This window comes from Morone saxatilis, unplaced genomic scaffold (assembly GCF_004916995.1).
Source record: "Morone saxatilis isolate NCDOM2014 unplaced genomic scaffold, NCSU_SB_2.0 Contig20, whole genome shotgun sequence".
Lineage (NCBI taxonomy): Eukaryota > Metazoa > Chordata > Actinopteri > Moronidae > Morone > Morone saxatilis.
This window is the reverse complement of record NW_023339763.1, coordinates 6685168-6711065: the sequence shown is the minus strand read 5'-3', so window position 1 is coordinate 6711065 and position 25898 is coordinate 6685168. Positions and strand designations below refer to the sequence as shown.

The 25898-nt window shown below is 40.3% G+C and overlaps 3 protein-coding genes across 3 annotated transcripts; 2 read left to right on the top strand and 1 right to left on the bottom strand.

Moving 5' to 3' along the window:
* Positions 1-6: 6 nt before the first annotated feature.
* Positions 7-1500, bottom strand: LOC118331286 (E3 ubiquitin/ISG15 ligase TRIM25-like; the record flags this gene model as incomplete). Its single annotated transcript, XM_035666100.1, is given in 2 exon segments — positions 7-228; positions 231-1500. Coding segments are annotated over 2 exon segments (1425 nt in total), but the record flags the coding sequence as incomplete, so codon positions are not given.
* Positions 1501-2154: 654 nt separating this feature from the next.
* txndc15 (thioredoxin domain containing 15) lies at positions 2155-6850 on the top strand. Its single transcript, XM_035667270.1, has 6 exons — positions 2155-2365; positions 3185-3504; positions 3941-4087; positions 5121-5284; positions 5709-5839; positions 6469-6850. The coding sequence occupies exons 1-6, from the start codon at positions 2269-2271 to the stop codon at positions 6663-6665; spliced, it is 1056 nt and encodes a 351-aa protein (XP_035523163.1). The 5' UTR covers positions 2155-2268; the 3' UTR covers positions 6666-6850.
* A 383-nt stretch (positions 6851-7233) lies between these two features.
* LOC118332045 (pterin-4-alpha-carbinolamine dehydratase 2-like) lies at positions 7234-21421 on the top strand. The gene is made up of 4 exons (XM_035667175.1): positions 7234-7427; positions 8598-8729; positions 19626-19706; positions 21081-21421. Exons 1-4 carry the CDS (start codon positions 7323-7325, stop codon positions 21174-21176), a joined length of 414 nt encoding a protein of 137 aa, XP_035523068.1. The 5' UTR covers positions 7234-7322; the 3' UTR covers positions 21177-21421.
* The last annotated feature ends 4477 nt before the right edge of the window (positions 21422-25898 follow it).

The window sequence follows — 25898 nt, the reverse complement described above, 5'->3', positions numbered from 1 at the left end:
CCAAGATTTGTCATTAAATCCAAATCCACATTCCTCTCTGTTCCCTTTTCTGCCAATATTCTTGTATGCAACTGCTACATAAACTCTCCCGCTCCACTTCACCTCCCAGTAACAACGTCCAGTCAGACCCTCTCTACTCAGGACCTGCCACCATTCACCAAATCTGTCTGGGTGACTAGAATAAACCATGTTGTTGACTCGCTTGTTACTTTTTCTTGTTCCCCTCAGATAATAACAGCATGTGTTGCTGTGTTTGGATCCAGTGTGAGTTCACCGTGAATATTGTAAGAATCCAGCTCTTGGTCTTGGGGCTCTGGTTGTGGCAGTAAACATCCCACTTCAGTCACTGTCAGTGAGACGTTTGTCCATTTGTCCTCACTCAGAACAGCCTGCAGTTTATCTCTGGCAATTGACACAGCCGCTGTCACTTCTTCAAAACATCGCAGAGGATGGACATCAATGCTGGGAAAATCTTTATATTCACTGAGACGTGACAGCGAGGGGTAGTTGTTTAGGAAATGGAGGTGATCCTCAGTGTGTGAGAGCTTCGCCAGCTCAGCGTCTTTCCTCTTCAGCTCAGTGATCTCCTGCTCCAGCTTCTCCTGAAGCTCTTTGACTCGACTCACTTCAGTTTCCTGCTGGGATCTGACCTGCTGCTTCACATCAGAGCTTCTTTTCTCCATGAGACGGATCAGCTGAGTGAAGATCTTCTCACTGTCCTCCACTGCTTTATCAGCAGAGCGATTGATAGCCTCCACCTGCTGTTGAAGCTCCTTCACATCTTTCTCTCTGTCCTGGATTCTCTGCTGGATGTTTTGTCGACTCACCTCGAGCTCTCTCTGCCTCTCAGTCCTTTCTGCTGCAGCTGAGACTGTGTCGTGGCCTTTATGTTCATCCATGGAGCAGAGATAACAGATACACTGCTGATCAGTACGGCAGAATATCTTCATCACCTCATCATGACGAGAGCAGATATTCTCCTCAAACTTTGAAGTGGCTTCAACCAGCTTGTGTTTCTTTAATAGAGGTAGATTATAGTGAGGCTGGAGGTGTTTCTCACAGTAAGAGGCCAGACAGACCAGACAGGACTTGAAGGCTTTCAGTTTTCTCCCAGTGCAGACATCACAGGACACATCTTCAGGTCCAGCATAGGAACGATCAGGTGAAGCAGCTTGAATTCCTACTTTCTTCAGGTCCTCCGCTAACTCTGCTAACATGGTGTTTTTCACCAGGACAGGCCTCGGTGTGAAGGTCTGCCTACACTGAGGGCAGCTGTTTGTTTTCTCCTTCTCATTCTCCTCATTCCAGCAGTCTTTAATACAGTTCATGCAGTAGTTGTGGCCACAGGGAATAGTCACCGGATCCTTTAGAAGATCCAGACAGATTGAACAGCTGAGTTTTTCTCGATCAAGCTGAATCCCTTGCTGCGCCATTTCTCCTCCAAACGACAGTGAATGTCAGTAAGTTTCACTTTCTGTTACCAGAAAAAAGCTGTGCTCATTTCCTTGTTGACTGACTGATCTACAGTGTATGGGCGTTTCTCCTCTTAGATTACAATACACAGTGCTTATGCCCATCTTTACACTGGAAGATCTGTGAAAGGGGAGGGAACAACAACAAACGTCACTGCTGAATGGACCTTGAGCAGGGAAGGCCTTGCACAGCCTAGAAAATAAATCTGGGAGGGCTTATCAAGCTGTGGTTCATTCCAGGAAGAGGAGCGGTTTGAGAGTACCAGTATATCTACTACTGTTACTATGACTGCAACTACTTGTACTAGACTCAGAGCACTTTGTAATGTTGGTTTTAAAAATGCTTTATAAATAAAGATTATTATTAATAGTATGTAATTTTGTAAATGTAGAATTTTGTGTATAAAAATATTAAGTAATATTAAGGGCTTATTGAAGAAAGTAAATACAATATTCTATAGTTAAAAAAATCTGAGAAAATTAAATGTATGTAAAAAAGCTTTTATGTAAAATTACAATACTAAAATTAATTAGTTTTTATGATGTAACGTTAATTCACAGAAAGAGTAATTTACATCTATCTAGTTTGTTTTTTTACTTTTATAAAGTATTTAACTAGAAATAATAAAAAAGACACATCTGTCCGACCGGAAGCTGGTTTAAAGTCGAGGAAGTAGAATTCGGTGGTGTAGCATTTATTGTCTTCCTCCGCAGCTCCAAACATTTCTGTCCTATGAGCCTCACATCATCGCCTCACATTAAACATGTCGTGATAACCGGTGCATATCTGTAAAATATGACGGGGATTCTGAACAAACTTCTCACCTCTTCTGTGTTATCATTCATATTGTTTCATTCTAATGTTTTGAGGTTTCCGTCTGTGGCTGCGCAAGGTAAGAGACTGACAGCAGTGAGCTCAACAGTGCTACCAAACACTGAACTAACTAACTAACACTTATTAAAGGTTATTTATCAGCTCATACTAACGCTACCTGCTACTGTTCGTTGCCTTTACACGGCTAATGTCGGGTAAGAGTGTTAGTTTGTTGCCTCAATGTTGTGTTCACGTTTTAACCAGACGTCGGGCCCTTGTTCTTCGCTGCAGAATAATTCTGATTATTGTGAGTTTATAAAGGTGTTGTAACGTTACACTCATAGTTAGACATCCAGAAACGAGTTATAGTTTGATATTGAACATTGAGTTTAAAAGCTAGTGATGCACTCACGGTAAATAACATAAAAATAAAATACAAAATGCTTGTAAGAAAGACCAATTAGTTAGTTTAGGAAATTGTGTGAGTTAATTTTATTAGCAAGCTAGAACTGTACTTTATTAGACTGCCTTTGTTTTATTTTGGTGTACCTTATTCACTGGCAACTGAAGACACTGTACAACTCATTGACCTGCTCTAGCCTGATAAAGAAATAATTTATTACGTATCACTGAACAAATTGGAGATAGTTTGATTTAAAAGTCTGGAACAAAGCAATGCCAAACGTGCCTTAAGCGCAAGGATTTGACTCACTCATCAATTTTCGTGGGAGATAACGGTCCACTTATGGCAAAGAAAACGAGAGCTGTCATTAGAAATAAGTGATTATGAAAAGCTTACCTGTAGCACTGTGGCTTACACCATCAAAAGGAACAGGAAGGACAGCCGTGAAAGAAACATCTTATGTGCCGATCTTGATCTGTAATTGACATTTTCCAGAGAATGACGAGTCGCTGGAGCTCACGCTGTCCGACGATGCGGTGTCCGACTTGGAGAACAGCCCCAAGTTTGTGGAGTCAGAGGACCTGGACTCTCTGCCCAAGAGGCAGTTCAAGACAGCTGAGATTGCAGATGCTGTGATGGGAACCGAAGCCCCCATCGATCCATCTGACATCGAGTCGCTCTTCCCCAAAAATGTGAAAGACTTCCAGTCGGGCTTCTCCCCACCTTGTGATGAGAACAGCGCCCAGTGTGGTTCCCCTGCTCTGTCTGCTGTAGGGCTGTCACTGGAGGATAGCAGCTCCGAATCATCACAGCAGGTTACTTTTAAGTCTCTGGACGTCCTCTGATAAATAAATCTTACCCTAAAAAGAAAACATACATTCAGAAGCTGAAATCCTGCAGAACAGCTGCCTTTCTGTGCTTCGATTAGAGCTGAAACAATTAATTTAAATACCTTTTTTAAGCAAAAACACAAATCATTACAGCCTCTTCTATGTGAGGTTTTATTACTTTTCTTTATCTTATGTGATAGTAAATTGAATTTATTATCTTTGATTCTTGGTTGGTTAAATGAAGACGTCAACGTTAAGAAATGTTAGTGAAATACGTTAGTTGCAGCCCTAGTTTAGATTTTATATGTCGATCTCATTCTGAAGTCCTGGTTTTATAGAAGTAGCCTTAGTTAAAAGATCAGTTAAAGTAAACACAGTGATGAGTGCAGAAGTTGACTTCTCCTCGGATGTCTACCTGCAGGTCACTCTTGAAATAGTGCATGCGGACATCACGCCAACTGAGGAGCAGAACGCCACAGAGACCGCCAAGACGTACAAGGTGAACTGCGATAAGAGGAACATCACGGGAATGGACAACTTCACTGTGCAGGTCCTCAACGCTTCACAGGTACATACTGCATATAAATACTCTCAACATCTGAAGGCTATTTTCTGATTTTCTTTTTACATTAAAAGCAAGTAAGGTCTTTTTGCATTTGTGGTTGAGTGTATGATGCTATACACATGGCTACGGTAGCTATTTACTACTATTAAGAATGAGGAAAGAGAGATTTTATTTGCTTTTTTGAACCCACAGTGCTTCTACCAGATCAACAGATGTGTTACCAAAACACCACAGTTCAGGAATACATTATCTTTAATAAAACACACAGACAGAACACTCTTCACCCACTGTAAACTAATGTGTCACGACCATAAGCATAATCATCAGCCAGAACTGTCACCCCAAGGCTATAGTCACGATCACAGCTGCAGTCTGCCTCAGTCAGCCTCGGCCGCAGTTTGTGAGCAGTTATGAGTTACCTGAGCATTTCACAGTTCAGTTATCTGTGCTTAACAAACTGTGTAACTGAGACACTGTTTCTAAATGACCTCGATACATTTTGGGCATTTCTGTACTGCAGTAACTTTTTACCTACTGGCTGACTTATACACTGATACCAGTATATCCGCGTTAAAGCTAATATATGTAGAATGACCCATACATTTGTAGTAGTAGTTTGGTTTGTTCTGTTAGTAAGTATTTGATGTCTGCTGGTGTGCTTTTGACAAGACACACAAACTATTTAATGGGCAATAACAACTACCCCAGCAGAGGTAATTGTATTCTTTGTCAAGCAATATATCAAATACTAACAAACTGGAGTTTTTAAACTCATTTGCAAATAAAATATGAACAAGAATGACAGAAATCAGAATAGAGAAAATTGACACATGGTCTTAGAACACAATACACAGTTTTGCCTTTACGTTTAAGCAATCCTTTCTTAAAAGCTTCTGTAGGACTGCAATAGAACTTTTAATCTAACCACATACTTTGTTGCTGATAATTCACATAAAACAGAGTCAGTATGTTTTTATTCCTAAAATAAAATGTCAGAGAAGAGGATTCAGTCAGTCTGCGTCCTCCTTTCTCTCAGGACCTGATGGAGTTCCTGAATGCTAACAGCACAGAGTGCTCCGTGGTGCTGTTCTTCACAGCCTGGTGCCAGTTCTCAGCCAGTCTGGCACCTCACTTCAACGCCCTGCCCCGAGTCTTTCCCAGCATGCACTTCCTGGCACTGGATGCCTCGCAGCACAGCAGGTGAATGATCTTTTTTTGCTTAATGTGTATCTTCCGTCTGACTGTGAAAGTTCAAAGGGGCATTAAGGGATTTCTGATTTTACTACCTTTTGTGGTCTGTGGCTCAGGTAGGCCTTTATCTGGTAGAAGTATAATTTACAGTTTTATTAGCAACCAGTAGACGAAAAAATAAGAAAAAAATAAACATGTAGCTTATGTAAACATATTTGAAAAACATCGAAACATCCTTAAATATAATGCAGCCTCAAAAAAAGTTTAATCAACACCCTTTTTAAAAGAGTCTCACCCAAAACTGAACATCATAATGTTTCTGTTTTTAGATAAATGTTTCTGTTTATTAGACCAGCTCAGGAGCTCAGGTAAATATCTGAAACTGAACCAACATTTGTCATTTTTGTGTCTCGCCCGTCTCATCTTCTACCAGCCTCTCCACGAGGTTTGGGACCGTGGCAGTGCCCAACATCCTGCTGTTCCAGGGGGCCAAACCCATGGCTCGCTTCAACCACACTGACCGAACACTGGAGACACTCACCTCCTTCATCGCTAACCAGACAGGTACAGACTGAGTAGAAACAGTCCAAAATGAAGCAGTTTGACCTGAGTTTCAGTTGATGAAATAATAATAATGATGATTTTGAAAACCTCTTGTTCTCAGGTTTAGCGGTTAAGGCATTCCTCTGTGTACGGGCTTTGCTTATGTTTTGAAAAACACTGAATGCTGAATAACTGAAGAGACAGCAGGAAGTTGCTTCCTGTTATTTGTCTCTAATTTATTTGAAAAGGTTGACTTTAGTACTACAGCAATCTTTTGCTGCCTCACCTTTAATATCTGACACCTCAAAGATAAAATATATGTTGTCAAGAGTTTGTTTCTATATTGTCATTCAGTGATTCTTGGTCTGGGGCTCTGGAGAGGACCCCCCAGGTGTCTTTTGGGACAGGAAAAAAATCAATTCCTTTTGTATAAAATAAATAATGTCGGGTTTTTTTATAAATAATAATAATAATTTTTAGCTTGTGACACTAAAGAGCATTATTGTCCTCTACAAATACACGTTTACAAGAGGTCATTAGCTGCCATCCAACAGTTCAGCTCTAACACTTTGAACTATTAGATCTATATGTATTCCAACGCTGCTCATCTCGCCTTCTGTATTTCCTGATAAGCTGTTTACGTGTTCCAGGGTTTGACGCCGGCTCAGACAGAACGGTGATGGATGAAGACCGTCTCGGCCCCCTCCCCAGCGTCCCGGTGAAGAGCATCGACTGGCTGCTGGTCTTCTCTATCCTCTTCATCACGGGCTTCACTATCTACGCCATCCTGCGGACAGACAGCATCCGCTGGCTCATACCGGGTCAAGAGCATGAGCATCAGGACTGAAAACACACACAGGGTGTAAACAATTATTTGATTTAGTTTTTTTTTTTTTTAATTAACTAATTTGTTATGCTTCAAGTGTTTTGATGGAGAACAATTAATTTATGTGAGCCATTGTGATTTATAATAAAGATTATAATGACTTGTAGCTACACTTCTGTGCTTGTGGCTAAGCAAAGTCAAAGCTACGGGCTTGAGTTCTTGTTTTCTCTGTAGCTTCTCTTCTGTTTTTTATAAAAAACCATAATCCTGAAGTACAAAGTACAAAGAAAGCTGTGACTCTATTAAGGTGAGGCGAGAACAGGATCCCATTAAGCGGAAGCTGCAGTGGAGGGTCATCCACCAGTTTCATTCACCTTTTTAAGTTGACATAAATGGTATTCTTCAAATGAATCATATTATATAAACGTATATTTAATGGGTGTTCTCTGTAAGGATTAATATTCTACTGGAAATATAATATATTCTATAATTATGACTGGAGGATCTGGTTTGGAAGACCCATGAAACACTTAAATAACCAGACTCTTATCATAATACAGAATTTTAAGCAGGCAGTAAACTGAACAGCTATGGTAAGGTGTGAGAGGATAGGAGAGGAAAACAGAGAGCAGAAGAGGTTGGTAGTAGTGAAGGTGGACAGCTGACAAAGCGCCTATAATGTCTGGGTTAATGTTTAGCCTGAGGCCGAGCAGCTCATGGCCCTGCAGCCGTCTGATCCGGCTGCTGCTGCCTCCGCCCGCCAGGAACAACTCGTCTAAAATGGTGAGTGCTGCAGTGACACTCAGTGTTTTAGCATTAGCACTCATAAGCATCTTATCTACGAGGCTGGAGTCATGTACGTGTGTGTGAAATCCAATGACACAAAGTTGTAGGGTCAGAAACAGCAAGTGGCGATAGCCCCGTGGAAGACGCGCCGTCTTTGTCGTATAAAAAAACCGTACGCCAAACTCCATTTGAAACACTTTGAATTAAATGTCTACATGACTACAGGTAAACTGACACACTTTTTAAGCTGAATTTGTGGTATTTTTGAATTGCTCCTGAGCTTTTCTTCAATTCGGCGAATATACTTTGATGGATATAACTCACCAGATAATATAAACTCAAAATTTCTACTTCATGACCACAGCCGTGCTCTTTCCTCACAACTGAGTAACGTTACTGTATATTTCGTCATTCTGTGAGCATTTGCGATATCATAAAGTTTAATACTTGGGCCTTAAGTTCTGATGTGTAAATTATTCAGGTGCCGAATTGAAGAGTGGGCTGTAACAAGTCAGACTAGGGTAACTTTAATATTATTGTGAGTGTGAATTTGCAGCTAAGTAAGCCAATATCTAATAGATTAAGAATTGTTAAAGAAGTTTGGTGCGGTTTTTAAAATGTAGCTACATACCGAGAATTCACGCACAGTGATAATGCAGTCATATATGAAAATCACAGTAATATTTAATTTATGTGTGGCTACTGCTTGACTTGTTTGGTTCTTCATTAGGTCAGCGTTAGTACTCTATTACTGGTGCTAGTCTGCCACCTTGTGGACGCAGCACTAAAGCACTCAGGTATCTGCTACAATGAATGAATAAATAAATTCAAAATTTGTGGTTCCACAGTGACAATAAAGACTATCTGTACGTTTAGATTAAAGTGACCTCGGATTAGAAGGAATCATAAAAATAAATACTAATAACTACTTTCAGTAATGTGATTTTCCAGATAAAAGTTACTTTTAGAGATGTGATGTTGGAGGATGTACTTCCCTGTTTTACAACTAACAAAAACCACAGATTACATGTTTAAATAATGCACATTTAATACCACTTATAGAGTCCAGCACAGCAGATTAATTGAGAGAAGAAGTGTTTTATTCCAACTACAACAAGAACAACAAAATTATGTTGTACACATTCTGACTTTTGTGTGTGTCTCCAGTCGTCAGATGCCCACTGGCTCTCCCCTGCAGACCGGGATCAGCTGTTGATGGAGCTCAGGGCCACAGGCTGGGTGGAGATGGAGGACCGCAATGCCATTTTCAAAGAGCTTCACTTTAAAACCTTTAATCAGGTGTGTGTGTGTATTTATGTCGATTTGCTTTTGATACGTTAGTGCCAATGTTAGACCTTTGAGTTCAGAACATTTTTGTAACATGAGGTTAAAAGGCTAAGATTACATTTAGGTAAGGCTGACAATTAAATCAGGTCAGGTAACAAAGTGTATAGCAGGTAATCATTTAAAATAGAAGCTTTGTTGCATTTGATTTATATTGTGATGATTTCAGACACGCACAGAGATGAACACACAGTAAGGCTGATTTTAGTTTCCCTATGTAATATAAGAATTTTTTCCATATTGGCAGTACTAAAACATCTGCTGTCGTTAAAAAAAAATGTTAAGTAAACATTTGGATAGTAGTAGCTAAACTTATTTTGTTCACTCAAATTATTAAGATTAACAGTCATAAATAATCACTGGGATCACAATATTGTACCAAATGTGCAAGTGCTTATATGGGTTTTTGTTCAGTTTACCACCAAAGACAGAACACACACACACAGGCAGCTGACATCTGCTTCAGTCTTTGTAGTTTTATTCCAGACGGTCGGAAGAGTCTGCGATGGAACTCATTTTTTTCCCTAGTTTTTGTAGAAATCTGTCAGCCTCTGTGTTCTGCTGTTGTAAGCTGGCTGGAGGTTTTGTTTGATGGGGATCAGGACGCAGACCGCCAGACGCACAGCCATCTCGCTAACCATCGGAAACACACAAATTCATCTGTGTATATACGCTGATTGGTTGCAGGTGTAGCAGGGGGCAGGTTCCTCCTTGCTTTCACTGGTTTCATGAGGTTCATGGATTTTTCTTTGTTCCTACCTGCAGTCGTGTTACTGTATGTGAATCTTTATATTGCGATGAGGAATAATAGTGAAGTGTTTTATTTAAAGAAGTGCTAATTTAATGCACTTGATAAACAGAATGGGCAGGTTTATCACATCTAGGGCTGTTCCTTTCAATACTAGTGCTTTTTTTATCTCTTATTTTTGGGAATATTTAATATAATATAACATTTTTGAATGAGAATTGGCGAATGTTTAATCTCTGTGTCATACCATCAAAAAGACCCATCCCACACGAGATTACATGATGTTCAAAAATACTACAACATAATATAAAATCCTGTAATTAATATTTATTTTCAAAGAAACAAAAAATACAGCTGCGTAACACATACTGTGCATGTTCCTAAACTAAATATCACAACAGAAAACATAATTTAGATATCTAATTAGTGACATAATATATGAAAGCTAACTCTATAACACATTTATTCTTTGTATCCATGCATTGACCAAAGTAATCTGATTGTTTTAACTGTCAATATTTCAACAAAAAGTAATCCCAGTCTTTTTTAATCCAGCTGCGATAACTTTTTTTTCTCACACCACAACATAATGATCATTCCTGTTTCTCATTGTGTGCCAAAACCTCTCACGCATAACATTGCACTGCGAGATAACACTGCGAGCGGTGTTCAGTTAGTTGTGATCTGCAACTTCACTGCTAGATGCCACTAAATCCGGTGAGGTTAAGAATGCACAATATTTATAGTGTTTCTGTAAAATGTTCTACACTCAAGGACTAGATTTGGAGCTTTTGACTGTATACAGCAACCATGCTGTAGAAAATGGAACTTGCTCTAAGTGTTATTGTGACCCTAGTACACAATTAGGTCACGTGACAGAAACAGGTGCTACGATCTTCCCTTCATGTACAGCCAATTGTTAAAGCTCCAGACAAAAAAACACCAAGTGAACCTTGAGGTTGGTGTATTTTATCATAGGTGTTCCTTCAGATATATGCATTCTTCAAGATCTACCTCATCTGTGTAATGGACCTGCTTCAAAAAGTACTGCAAACAACTTGGAGTGTTTAATTTAACCGGCTTGTTGTACCAGACAGGTGCGGTTTGGTCAGATAATAGTCAGATAAAGTCTCAGAACTATCACACTTATTGTGACCTACATTGCAGTTCATACCAATTCTTCTTGGGGGTAAAAGAAACACTAAAAGTTATATATAAATGTTTTGCATTGGTAAGGCAGCCAGCTACTTTGCCTCAGCCCTGTACTGGGCAAAGTAAGCTGCAACATCTCAAGGCCACTTAGCGGACTTCCTCTAATCCTGTCGTTAGTTGTTTTAGCCCCTAAAATAGTCTGTTTTTACACTTCCCCGTGTTTGAAGTCGGTAGGGTGAGCACTGACCTCCCCCATCTGCTCCTCCTGGCTCTAAAGCCTCTCCTCTTACCCCGACACGTCAGGCTGCATTACTCTGAGACACGCCAGGCGCCCAGTTGGCAGCAATTGGGGTTTCGATCAGAATGATTTCTTTCACAAACAATCAAATTGGTTAAAATGTTTCATCTGGTTCACAAACCACTAACAACTCCATCATTCCTTCTGGTAGATGTGCATTGCTTTCTGTTTTTTTTCTTCCTCGTTGCCACCGTCCTTTCCCCATCTCCGTCTCTCTCTGTCTTTGTCTGTCTCTCATTCCCATTCTGTGCCCCATGTTATTGGGGAATGAGCTCATGTTGTTCCAATTTTACATGCTGGCAACTCGCTCCGTCTGTCTCCCTCTGTCCTTCTTTTTCACCCTCTTTTATTTTCTCTCCCGCCACACCACCTCCCCAATTCTCTGATGCATTTTCACAAAGTCTCTAGCTCGTTTTTCATGGCTGTTCTTAAAGGGCTTTTACCAGAGGGGAATGGAGATGAGGAGCGACATGCTGGCTGATTTCCATTCGCCACTTATCTGCGAGTGATGGGCTTGAGGAAATCAGATCCCCAAGAGTTTATAATGAGAATAACAAATCCCTTCTCTGTGAGTTGAAACACTTCCTCTTGTGGTCTGTAGAGGGTGGTAGAGGTGTGTCTATGACTGTGTAAATCTGCCGAAGTGGAGGTGAATACATGAGGCACAGATCCACTCATGGCTGCAAATGAACTAAAAAAGAAGATGACAGCTGGATTTGCTTTTTTGACTTTATTTTTTCTTTGATTACAGCAAGTGGAAAGTGTTATGATGCTGCTGTGACCAGCTGGGTAATTTATCTGCGGCAATGTGGCTACTTTGAGTTGTTAGTGGCAGTGGTCTGAGAAGTAACTGTGAATTATTTTCCTCATCAACTCTGGTAATATTTAATCAGGTTTGAGAGGTGAAATCCTCTCTCTGGAGTCCCTTTGGTCAGTGAGAATCCCTGCAATCATATGTGGAAACATCTGTGTGTGTGTGTGTGTGTGTGTGTCTTTAATACTGTAAATTTTAGTTGGAACTGTGCTTGTTTTTAAGTTGCAGTCACTGATATTGTTTACGCGTCGAGCATTATGTTGTGTATGTTTACAGATGACCATCTGCTTTACATTTCAGTGGATGAAGTGGAAACATTCATGCGACACAAGTGAAATGGGTAGCCTTAAGATGCAGTTTGTATAGGAGAAGTGGGCTGTGCATGCTCAACTGTTGTGTTATGTTAGCTGAAGTTGACAACGATGGCATTCCATCCTTCCCCACAAATATTCAGTCATACAGTTATGGGAAAAAATCCCTCATATGCTGTATGGAGGATGGAAAAATGGCTGGTTATTATCTTGAGTCTCTCCTGCAAAGTGAACAAGCCCCTCCCTAATATAGAGGGAGAAAACTTTAACCAGGTAAATGTCTGAGTCCAGAGTTCATTAAACATCGGAAAGGCAAATGAAGGATGTCCATCGGAGTTCATTAAATTTTAGAGACAATTACAGATGAAATTTTTAGCGTGTTAATCAGGTAGTCGATTGACCAAAAAATGGGTTAGCGACAATAAAGTGTTTTGAAAAAATGCCAAACATGAGGATTTGCTGTTCAAATTGAAAATCATGTTCTGAATATTGGGTATTTGGGTTTCAGACAAAACAACGACTTTAAAAAACAAAATGATCAAGCGATTATTAGATAATGAAATGGTAGTTTTAGCCCTATTTGGGAAATTACTTAGGATACAACAAAGTTCACCTAGTTAATTTAGGAGAGGTAGCGCAAATTAAACAGTAAGGGAACCCCGTCTCTAATGAGAACAGAACAAATAGTCGATCAATCGATTACTTGTGAACTATTAATTCAATCGCCAACTTTCAGCATATTGAAAAAGAGTATGAAAGGGTCAGCAATCAGGTCTCCAGATATGTAATGGACAGGGAGGTGTGTTTGTTGGCCATGTTCCACCCTTAAAATGAGCACATAAATGAGACAGACAGTTGCTGTGATGCAGTAAAACGCCACAAAGCTGTTTTATAGACTGTCTTGAGGTCATATTAGAAAGCTGTTCCGTGTCATAATGTTTGCTGAAATAATGAAATGGCAAAATATACATGTAAATTTACAGCATGTCCATGCAAAAAAAGAAGGCAACAAAAATAAAAAAAAGAATAGGACACAAACTTGAGACAAACAACATGCCAAAGTTGCGGTTCACCACAGACAATAACTGCATTACAAGCACCGGAAAAAAGCTGCAGTGTCTATGCAGCTTCTGGACTTAAGTTCCAATTTTGTAGACTGAGGAGAGCGGCGCTGTGTGCCGACAGCTCCCTCTTCTCCCTCCGCTCCACTCTCACAGGCTGATCCCCCTTTTTATATTCAGTCAGGGGCTCCCTCTCCACCAAATCTCCTTCAAGCCTCTGCCTCTCGTTACGGGCCTTGCTCTGCTTGTGTTGAATAAGTTGTCCTACAACTAAAACTGAGCCCCTGGGTAAACCAAACTCTCAGAGCCATCCCCCTCCTGCTTCACACACACACACACACATACTCTCAGAGAGAACATGCACAAGGGTTAGACTGTTGAATTATTTTGCTGACAATGGCCGCTTGTCCTTGATATAGGCTTGTTGGTGTCCCGTATCTATAAATTCAATTCTCTTGTGACATACAGTTACAACGTTAACAATTCAATTGGTTTCTATGCACAACTAATTACAAGTATTTATTTTTTAGTATTTTGAGTGTTTGTCCATTGACACATACTTAGAATTTTGCTCAACTGTTACCCTTTTGGTCAATTATTTATTAGTAAAATTAATAAACATTTGTTGGTTAAAACTAAAAAAATACTATGATTAGCATGTTATTCTTTGTGTCACATTATTCTAAAAAAAAATATGCTGAATACAAATTAAATTATTACTTGAAAAACAAATGGATAGATCTGTCAGTATTGGAAATAATCAGCCCCAATTCAATTAATTTGAACAGTTTTGGTGCTGTGGATAATCTGATTCAGCGGCTGTTCCACTGACAAAAGTACAATTCTGGCGGAAACACAGAAAAGTGGTCGTTTTCTGGCACAAACATTTTTTGAATTGGTCAAAAAAAAAAAAAAAGTTTAATAATCAGTCCATCAGCCTTAAAAACTCCCTATCTAAGCCTTAGTATTTACACACACATATACATAATCACCCTACACAAGCGCTCACACCATATCTCTTACTCAGAGTCAGAGGCCGGTTAATCGGCTCAGCGGTGTTCAGTTCCCACCTCCGTCTCCAAAATGGAACCTTCCCTGGGAACTGGAGGCGTCCTGCATTCATCTCGTTTTGCGAAAAATGGCTGGAGGGAACCGGCGAGGTGTGGCGCCCAAGCGGAGGTGGTTAGATAATCTGGCTATCAGTCCTTGGGTAAGCTAAGATGGCCCTGACGTCTGCTGTCTTTTCACGAGCCCAATGTCTTTTTAAGCCCTTGCTGGTAACCCTGCAGTTAATGAGGGGGTTTGCATAAGTTGGCCTTAACACCATGCTTGAGCATTACATGACACTCTTTACATAAATAGGAGCTGACTTGTGTGTTACACAGGATATTAGTCACTTAATGAGTGTTCACAGCGTGCATCACCTTTGTAAGAGTATCTAGCTCCTTACTGTGTTTCTCAACTTTAACTTGAGAAGATTATGATGTTACAAATGCCCAGTAGAGCACTCTCTACTACATGAAAGAACTTCAGCGCTTGGCAGCTTTGCATCGTAATTATTCAATATTTTACATGTCAACTTAGCGGGTAGCCTAGTCCGGCCAGCTGGAAGCCCGTGAAGAGCTGTTTGGGAAAGAAGAGAAATGAGACATAAGAGGTGTGGTCATCATCATCATCATCATCACCGCCACCACCACCGTGCAATTCACAGCGTTCTTGCCTTTCACTGCGGAGTAGCGAAGGTTTTCCAGGGGGCTGACGCTGACGCGGGTGATGATGGGGCTCGCAGGGTAATCATCGGGTAGTCGTGGTGGTGTGTAATGGAGGAGAGCGGCTTGTCTTCATGTGTGTGTCGGCACATACTTGTGTGTATGCTGAGGACGTTTGCATGTGTGCATTCGTACATGCATCAGTGTGCATGTGTGTGTCTGTCAGAGGCTAGTGAAGAGTAGGCACAATCTGCATGCACTTAGTCCTGGCAAGACAGAGCAGGCGTTTCTAAGCCCCTGGACCGCGCAGCGGTGGAAAACCGATCTGTAAATAACAGACACATGTGTTTGAAACTGAGTCCTGTATTTCAGCCCACGGCCGCAATGAGAGAGAGAACACCACTCTGCTCCGACGTCAAATTGTCTCATCCAGTGTTGTATGACAATCATGCCGTAATAGCACCCAGTCGGCTCCTCAAAAGCGGGTACGTGGGGAAAGGGGCATAGCGGGGGTCTGCTGTCGGGTGTTTCTGATTATTTGAGATGGGGGCCTGCATAATATCATGTCAAATTATCTGACTCTGACAGCTACAGCTTGTTGGGCCAGTTGGAGAGAACGGCTGGCTGGCTGAATGGATGGATAGTCGACTGGCTGGCTGACCTGTTGGCTCGAGAAGTGTGGCCCGTACAATACAAATGGGGTAAACAAAGCACTTTGAGAGGGAGAGTCCTTGACCTCTGTTGACATAAGACCTCAGCTGCGAGTTGAGGGTTGGTTTTATTTTCTTGTTTGGCCCAAGTGGAGGGCGTTGAGTTGACCTGCAGGTGACAGACAGGCGTAGCACCGCCACTTCACCAGTATTGTGTCCCGCTACTCTCCTTACTGCCCCCGAGGGACCACCACCTGTGAGAGAAGGCCGATGTAGGGCACGATTTTTCAGGCCTTTTCAGGCTTTCAGGTTTTTTTGAATATTCAACTCCAATTCATTTCTAGTGGGAGATTACTACTATTCTTGCTTTTTTCTCTCTTTATTTTTCCTGGGACATGAGTCTTTCCCGAGGGTTCATGTTGCACACAGGCTGAACTTGTCATCTTCTGTTTCACATTCTGCTTTCCTCCAAGTTGCATTTTGCGCTGTGGTTCGTTTGCACATCAATGACGTCTATACAGAGACACGTAATTTTTCAGGAAGTGTGATACTTCTCTTGATAAAAGCCCAGCGCGGCCACATATTGTACAGCACTTTGAAGTTTGGATAATGAGCATAAGCTCTGGTTGGGGTTGGTTCACTGTCAACTCAATTGATTCAAAATGCAAATAAAAAACACACTTATTTGGATACTAATACAGCATTTGTTCTTAATCCTTGGTGAACTTTATCATGCCATGAGCTGACTTTGGAAGAAAAATATACTTCTTGAATTAAAACTGAATTGAAGTGACCAATTATTGGTCCAGCCTAGAAGTCCCTCCTTCTGCCAAGTTTGGAAATCTGTGGAAACGTATCATACATATGTGACTGCAGATGTTTGCAGTTGGAAACCCGTTGTAATGTCACTGAATCTACAATTGTTTTATTGTGATAATGTTGCTTTAAATGGGTGTGACCCAGTTGGCAGACATGTAGTGTTAAAAGGGATCCTCCCTGTATTAAAGGGGGAAGTACACCCATTATTCACTGATCCAGGCCAGGAGCCTGAAAACACTCCAGCGGGAATAAATATGAAACTATTCCAGTAAAATGCAACCCTATTTTCTTACAGTTATGTAGCCCGGCCATAATCAGCATACGGCATTTGGACTGCTGACCACAAGCCTCAAATTCAGCCAAGAAATTAAACTGGCATTAAGTAAAGCTCGACTGATTTTGGATTTCTGAGGCTGATACTGATATTTTTTCGATAAAAATAACTCTGATCACGATGTATTATCTGATATTCATTTCTTAACATAAACACGTAACAACATAACCAAACAGTTTTGATAAGGAATCCTTAAATGTGGGTATTAAATTGCGACATATACTGAACGGGATGTTCTACAGTTGAAAAATAAACTTGGTGAGACTGTTTCTAGATTAAATTAAATATATCTTTCTGTAACGCAGTTAACAACTGTTATTTATCAGCCAACATATATGCAAATATAGACACTGTATGTCTGTAAATAGTAAAAATAGGTTAATATCTGTCTGGCTCTAGCATTAAGTAATCTGTGACACAGAGCACCCTCTGCATGTGACAGTGGAAACAGCTATAGAATTATCTGTCATTCCAATTATGTTAGCTTGTTATTAACACAAACACTTAACTTTTCAAATGGACACAGAATAGTGTAATCATAATACTTTTTTATTTAAACAAGCATCATTAGCATCTGCAGCTGAAAGGTCCAGAGAGTGCAGATGCACCACAGCGACGAACGAGCGTCTGGTACCAATTATGGTTGCAAAAATAAAAAGATGAAAATGACTGATTTTAAATGTTAGTGTAAAATACTGTCTTCACTCATATTCTTAGCCCAAGTTTGGCCAATCGGGAGTGTCTTGAAATGCCAAGGGATGAGTTTTTGTTCCATAACAGAGACCAGGCTGGAAAGTGAGTTTTAGAAAGAACATGGTGTTTTGAAACGGGACAATGTGCAGGAACCTTTAAGTGTTCACACAGAATCCTTTTACCTGTCACTCAATGTTCCTCAGCTGCAGATTAGCTGGAGCTCGGCCCTGAGAGAGAGGAGATGTTTGGACAACACCTGACATGACAGGCTGCTTAACCATCTCCATTAGAGCCAATGAGAACTGAGAAAAAGCAGACCGCCTCGGTCTCCAAATTGGTGCCAGTGGGGTCAAGTTGCAGGAATATGCCAATTACTTAAATTGATCAGGAGACGGTTTCCTTGATAACCAATTTGATCAAGCTGCCGATCGTGTTACACGTGTCGTGCAGCACGAGCACCGAACAGGGCGTCTCAGAAATTGGTTACAACGCACTATAAAGGATAAACGCAATTTCTTCTGCGAGAGTAATTCTGTTTCGTCATGTCAGGTGGTGGACGGGGCCGCAGCCATGGCCTGTAAACAATGGCGTTTCAGTTGATTTAATTAGGCAGGGAGGAAGTATTTAGGGGCTTAATTGAGATTGCAGTGGGAAATTGCTCTGAAATAGGTCTACCTGATTTTTTTTTTTCCCTCTTCACAGTGGGCATGACGAGGGATTTCACTCTCCTCTTTGTAGATAATTAGAATAACCATAATCACTCCCTGGATGGCCTGTGATTGGAGAGAGCCACATGCCAAACTCGAAATATGAAGAGTGTGTATTTTTCTGAGTGTGTGCCTGCATGCTGTCTGCTCCTTACATGGGTGTGGAAGATAAGCACATACATGCCTTCATGAGGGTTTTCTACATGCACAGAGATGCCGTCTTGTGCTTCTCTTTGCCTCAGATGGCAGCATTGCTCCTTGTGCTTTATGTGTCTGCCGCTACATGTTTAACTTTCTTTTTACAGCTGCAACAAAAAGTCGATTTCTCGATCAGTCACTCACTCAGGAAATTAATAGCCAACTATTTTGATAATCAATTAATCATGTTTTGGTTCCAGCTTCTTTTCGTTCTTTCTTTCGTGTTCTGATTGTAAAGTTAATATCTTTGGCTTTTGGCCTGTTTTTTGGACAAAATAAGACATTTGAAGACACCTGGAATTTGGGACATTGTGATTGCTGTTTTTCATCATTTTCTACCATTGTACAGATCAAATAATTATCGATTAATAGATTTTGTCCTTATTAGAACAAGTTCAGTTTTTTGTGTATTTAAATACTAAATAATTACATTTATATTGTATGTCTACTTTTTATGAATTTCATTTTTATCATCAGTTACCTGGGGGCCACTGGCCAGGTTGTTCTCCAATGTTAAACGTTTTTGCAATAATAAATTTCAGCTATATACGTTCTGAAGCTGAGCTCATCTTTCCCTCTGTCCTGTTGTATTTAGCATTTAATGTGTCTAGTAGAACAATAGCGCTTTATATTATATTCCTGGAGAATGTCAGCTTTCTTCTTGCAGCTGAAATTCAAAGCAGTCACTTTAAACTGCAAATATAATCTGTTGTCTTTTGAAACTATCTGTGCTCCAGGTCAGCCTTTCTGTGGTGTCACTTTACTTAAGTCTATTCTATTTAGCATTTATATAGAGTTTATAATAATTTAATAAATGAACACATGCAATACAGTTGTAGGCAGATATGAGCATTAATTAATGCACTTGTCAACAACTATAACTCCCCTTCAAGTGGAGGCTGGTGTATAAAAGAATGATTGGCAATATTGGAAAACGTTAAAGCTAATAATAATATAAAATATGTATAATATAATGTATATATGTATAATGTGTGCCCTCGGTCAAACAGAGACTGACACACAGACCTGCAGCTCATAATGCATTCATGACACAGACAGGGATCAAAGAAGAGGGATAGATGAAGACAGCGTTGTAACCTGGGTCCCAACCTCCGACCCAAACGTCCCGCACACAACAAGGCAGAGGGCAGGGTCTCTAAAGATTCACACACCGCTTCTGGGGGGTCCTATGTTTGAGTTTGGATTATAGGAAAATGCAGGATTATATATATATGCAGGATTTTCCTATAATCCAAACATATATATATATATATATAAAAATCTATTTCCTGAATAGTTTTTCTGAATATTTCCTGAATAGTTTTTGATTGACAGTTGATTGTTTCTTTCTATCCAGGCATTTGGCTTTATGTCACGGGTGGCTCTGCAGGCAGAGAAGATGAACCATCACCCAGAATGGTTCAATGTTTATAATAAGGTAATAACTTTCTCTACATTATGGCCCAAATCATAATTTGTAATAGTGATTGAGGAGTCACTTACATCGCTGCATTTGTTTAGTATCCATTACAGAAATCACTGCGTGTAGAATCAAAGAGTGTTATCATGGCTATGTGTTTGAGTTACTGCCATATTAACAATGCTGAGGTTGGTTTATAACACATTACAGACACATCGAGATCAATCAACCCTGGATAAAGTCCGATTTTTTTCATGTCAAACAATCCTCGCTGGTTCTGAGCTCTCCACTCAAAGCCTGAAACACACTCCGTTAGTCAGAACGACAAAAAAAAAAACGCAGTAGCTTCACACTGTAATCCCATCGTTTTTCTTGTGAAAAGCTCTGCAAATATCTCCACCTCTCCTCCACCAAGCCCCCACAACCCCAACACTCACACACACTCTCACTTTCTCTCCCTCAGAAATAAAGTAGTGGTTGATATGACAAACCCAGTCCCTGAAAATCTCTCAGCATTAGGCTGTAGCCACTGAGTTACTGTGTGGTGGACCGGGCCGCTCTGACAGGAATGCTGCTCCTAATCCACTCTTTATTAAAGTGGCTGTAGAATGGTGCTACAGGTCTCTGGGCCCCCACAGCACTTTCCACCAGACACTTACACATAAATCCCACTCTGACTGAGGTTCAGCCTCGACAAAATAGATGATGTATACTGAGCTACTGCTAATGTTCTATTAATATTCATTCATGCTCTGTTCTGTTTTCTTGGCCCTCGATATAAAGATGTGAGTTTACAAACATTTTTTTCCGGGCCAGAGCTGGGAATAACCTCAGTGGGTGGAGCCGAAAAGGTTCCCCCTCAAAATTTCAAGTACTCTGAATGCAGCATGCTGGGCTCGGAGTTAGACACTGTATTTATCACAGTTAACAAATACCATGAGAATATCTGTCACTCGCTGTGGATCAAGGTTTAAAGGTCCAGTGTGTAACATTTAGGACATTAGAATAAGCAGTTTATGTCTACATGGAGTCATATTTTACCGCCATGTTTGTAGTAGCCCAGAACGGACACACCAAACTGGCTCGTCCGTGTTTTTTGCAGATTTTGTTGCCAGCGAGGTTTCTCTTTTGTGCTTGGAAGGGAAGGGGGAAGCAATAGAGTCGCGATCTGCTACTGGACTGGTAGATGCCACTAAACCCTACACAATGGTCCTTTAAAAAGTACATAGAAACCACCACTTCAACATAATCCATTACTATATTAATTAACATGTGGTTTACCTTTAAAAAGATATCCTAGATAGATTTATTTTCTAGTTAAACAATGATTACAGCGCTAATTATCTTAAGTATCCTTTCTTTTGCTTGACTTGTTATTGTGTGTCCTCACAGGTCCAGATTACATTGACTACACATGACTGTGGTGGACTGTCAAAACGGGATATCAAAATGGCCAAGTTTATCGACAAAATTGCACTTTCAATGTAATGTTTTCGTCTCTAATCTGAAAGTCTTGCTTTTTCCCCAAAAAAATTATTTAGTGTCTCCTGTTGATTCATCTCTTATAAATTAAAATCTGTGAAAGATATTCTATTTTGATGTTTGTATTTTGTTTGCAGCACATTTTGTATAAACCTTCTGTAAGAATAAATCTTTGATTTTGTGAAACTGTCTATAATTGATTTATAATAATGGAGCCCTGCACCGACGCTTGAATAAAATTAAATTTGTAAGGCTTTGTCAAAATCTTTGCTTTGTGGTTTAGATTCAGAATTCCCTCTCTAACTGATTCTGGCAGATTTAATTTCATTGTGTGTGTCACTGTGTGGTTTTCTAGTTTTCAGCAGTGTTTATTTTCACACATGGAATTAGAATGGAGTGTAATTGCTCTGCAGCGCTCTGTCCGGTACTTGCCAACGATCCAGAAGATACTTTTCCCTGTCAGTCCTCCACCAGACCACATGTTCTCCCGTTGGCCCTGGAGAGTGGAGCAAAATGAAGAAAGGGTCAAAGTCAGTAGGAAGGGGATTTGTTTGATTTACGGTTTGGTAAGGGATGAGTCAGATAGGTCTGCTGTGTTTTCCGACTGGATCGCCATCAGGAGAAGATCAGCAAAAAGAAAAGAGTGCAATAAAAGCCAGATCAGTAGTAGTGTTCTCATTCTGCCAACCTATCTTTTTCTGTAGCTGAGGATGCATAGCAGTGACTTTTTCTAGTTAAAGCACAGTGTTACCTGTGGCGGGATGGTAATCTGACAGTCCACTTTGTGGGGGGGGGGGGGCCTCCACTGCAATTAGGAGCACACTTATAGGAAACAGCAATTATACTGAGCAGCTAAGGTCATTACAATGAATGCATATTGCGTTCCTGCTAAATTAAATGGCCTTTCTGGTTTCTTATTCTCATTTTGATGAATTAAACAGGCCACAGATAAAAACGCTCCAATTCTAAATAAAAATTATTGCACTTGTTTTAATAAAACAAACGTCTCAGCCAAAGGTGCAGCTACCGATTTAAATAACAAAAACCCACCTTTCTTTGGCATGTTTTGGTGTAAAGCATTACAGATTGAGTTGGTTGGAAGACTGTGTCTGTAATGTTCACTGTCAATGTTACACATGGTTTCTATAGGTATTCATGCTTTTCAAATTACTTCTCATTTGGACGGACCAGGTTGAAAAGCAAACCTATAGAACGCTGTACATTATCTACACTTTCGATGTTGCTTCTAAAGTTCAGTTTTCCCTTTTCTTTTATGCTTCAACTAACATGGTAACTTGAATCATATGGGCTATAGACCGGCTGCATTTACATTAGATTAAATAATTTGTCAAATTTTCGCATTGTTTCGCCTTTTTTACAGTGAAGGCCATCCAGGCCCACACACATGTTGGTGAGCCTAAAGCACATGCTCAAAGTTAGACATATATCATATTGCAAATATGATTTGGGAGCACTTAGCCCCATGTTCATTCATCTGTATAGTGAAGTTCTGACCAAAATTACAGAAATGTTGCATCTGTTGAGTATATTGCACAAAACACTGACCTATGTGGCTTTTTGTGCAGGAAGACAAATGCAAGGCTGGAAACAATACGAGACATTTCAAACCTTTTTAATGTATCTGACACAAACCACCTTCCCTCTGTATGTATTGTGTGTTTCTCATTTGTATTGTCTCACACCAGCATGACTACACCTTCATCTGCAGCAGTTCCTCCTTGATGCTTGTGTCATGTGTATAGGAACCATGTCAGCAGTAATAGAGGAAGTCCTCAAATCCTTTACTTGAGTAAAAGTGCCAAAACAAAAATCTATAAATACTCCATTGAATGTAAAAGTCTTGCATTCACTTAAAGTATCAAAAGTAAAAGTTGTTCTGCAGAAAAATAGTCTGACAGATAATTGATTTTTATAGCTACTTCATATACTGTACTGCTCTGTAGTTTAGTCCATGGGTTCCCAACCTAGGGGTCAAACCACCTCCAGAGGGTCACAAGATACATCTGAGGGGTTGTAAGATGATTAAAGGGGCAGAAAAGAAGAAAAAACCAAGTGAAACCATCTGAGTGGTTTAGAGGGGAAATCTCTCTTTGGAGGAACTGCTAACAACTCATCTCAAACTTGGCTGCTGGATGTAGCCTTTACCAGACAGATATGAGAGTGGTCTTCTCATCTAAAGGTCCAAAAAGCAAGACTTTTATTGAGGCAAAATAATTGAAAATACTGGATCTGTATCTGTACTGCTGACTTTTTCATTTCAAGCTTTCACGTCTAGGGTTTCAAGGGACAATTATTTTCATTTGCCAACTAATCTGTCGTTGTTGATTCTTGTTTAGTTTAAAAAATGTCAGAAAATTGTAAAAAAAAAAAAAAAATGCCCATCACAATTGGTTAGAGCCTCACATCTAAGAAGATGGAACCAATGAATGCTTGGAATTGTTTCTTGATTTATAAAGGTTATCAAAATGGTTGTTAATTAATCAACTAATAGATTAACTGACTTATTGTTTCAGCCCCACATGCCTCTGTAACTGCTAGGCCACCATCATCTGTAGTCTGTTGAGGAATAGGGGGAGTTTTAAGTGACCAGACAGCCCTTTCTACAAGGCCAAGCCAGGCCAGACCAGGCCAGATGTGGCCCCTTCAGATAATTGGCCTCAGCTGATGGACAGAAGCAGCAGGCAGCCAAGCCAGCCCTCCCATTAGTGAACTCCTTGGATTCTGGCTCCTTAATCCGTTTTCAGCTTCACCTACTAATTCTGCACCGCCAGCAGTGCAGCCTACACACACACACACACACACACAGAGCCATGAGAACCAGAGGGAGACAGAAAGACGGGAAGGAATGAGGAAGAAAGAAGAGGCAGAGAAAGTGGAGGGGAGTTAAATACAAACGGAGAGAGAAGAGGGGGCAGGAATAGAGTCAAGAATAAATGAGTGAGACGGACCAGGTGGGAGATGCCTTTTTCCCTTTTTTTTGTGTAGACCATGAGACGGAAAAATAATAATTCTCCCCCAGCATAAATGTCTAGTGACTGACTGAGAACGACAGAAGGGGGAAGAGAGAGATGGAGTGGGGGTGAGTGAGAGAAGAAACCTCGAGCAGGAGAGAGGCTTTCTGGGCTTTTTCCAAGTAGCTGCTGTGCGTGATAGCGGACCATATTTCTCCTCTAGTGTGTGAATCGCTGTTTCACTCCCTCGACATGTGGTGGATGGGGCTGGCGGACCAGTAGTTGCAATCTGATACTGCCAAATAAAGATAACAAGGTCATAGAAAGTCAATCTTGACTTAAGTCTGCTTTTGGAGTCTCCAGGGGGAGCGCACGGGCCAGCGTTTAGCATGTGGGCTCGTCTGTTGTGGGATTCACTGCAGACACGGTGCTGATAGTAATCACAGTGTGCGCCTGATGCCAAAAAGCAACCAGGAGCTTAACATTTGCAGAGACATTAGTATGGCATTTGTTATTTGATCAAATGCACCCCGTTTGTACATTCCCCATGTGGTGCGGCAGTAACTACTGGACGATGGCTGACTGTTCTCATCTGTGTGAACAGAAACATATTGTTGTCTGTTTTACTGATGAATGGCAGTTTCACGCTGTCTTCTTCCATTTAAAAGACAAGTTGTCAGTAGGACTTTTTTTGTAAAAAAAAAGGAAAACACATTTTCTCCGGGATATGAGGGATCACAGTAATGGTTGTCATACTGAGTAAGAGTGAAGTAAAGTGTCAGACACAGAGGCTCCCTAATAAAGACATCCATTACAATCGACAACTTTTCATGAGCTAAGAAGAAGAAAATGTTTTTAGCTTTGTGACAGTGCATTTTTGAACAGGATTTTAAATGTCTTATGTAACATAACAAGTAGGAGAATTTTGCTTTGCGTTTGCCTATGGTTTTCACAGGAACAGTGTATCATCTCTCAGAACTTTAAAAATCCCCCTCGACTTAAAAATATGTTTTTCTTCTTGTTCCTCCAGTTGAATGTTTGAGCTTCACCGAGCAGAATGATGTATGTGCAGAGCTTGACACTAGAAAGATGTTTTCACATTCATCTGTTGGAAGTAGAAAGTTTCTCTGTGCTCAGAAAAAAAATCAGATTTTAGGGGTGGGGCCTACAAGCATGGGTTGGTTTGGAAATCAATCCTGGTCCAGTATGCAATTTATACAAGTGTGATATAGAAACTTGAAGCCTCCAGTGCAGAATGGACTTTACAGTGCAGTAGGAGACATCTTGAACACAGTTTGTATATTCATAGATTCTGTCATTTTAAATGAGGACAGAGTCAAAAAGGGGGTTTATTTATTTTTACTATAATCATATATATATAATCAACCATCCATAAGTAACACAATGACACTATTTTGGTGATGGGTTGCATAGATTCATAGATAGAACGATGTGTGGTAATGCCAGTATAGTATAGTAGTAGATGCATTTTTAAAGATTTTAATGTTGAAATTATTGTTTTGGGAAGAAAGAAACAAGCATATCAAGACAAAATCAGTTGCTTTGGATAGCGTTACATTAATGTCTGGCGGGGGGGAGCTCGTAGGTACACCGAAAGTGAAGCTGATTTTGTTTTGGTCGGATGTGTCAAATTGAGTTTGTTGACAATACTAAGAGTCTGCCATACTTAGGCGCAGCAGTGCTTTGAGGTAAATACTAAAATGAGATTGCTGACATTCTTGCAATCTTACACAGG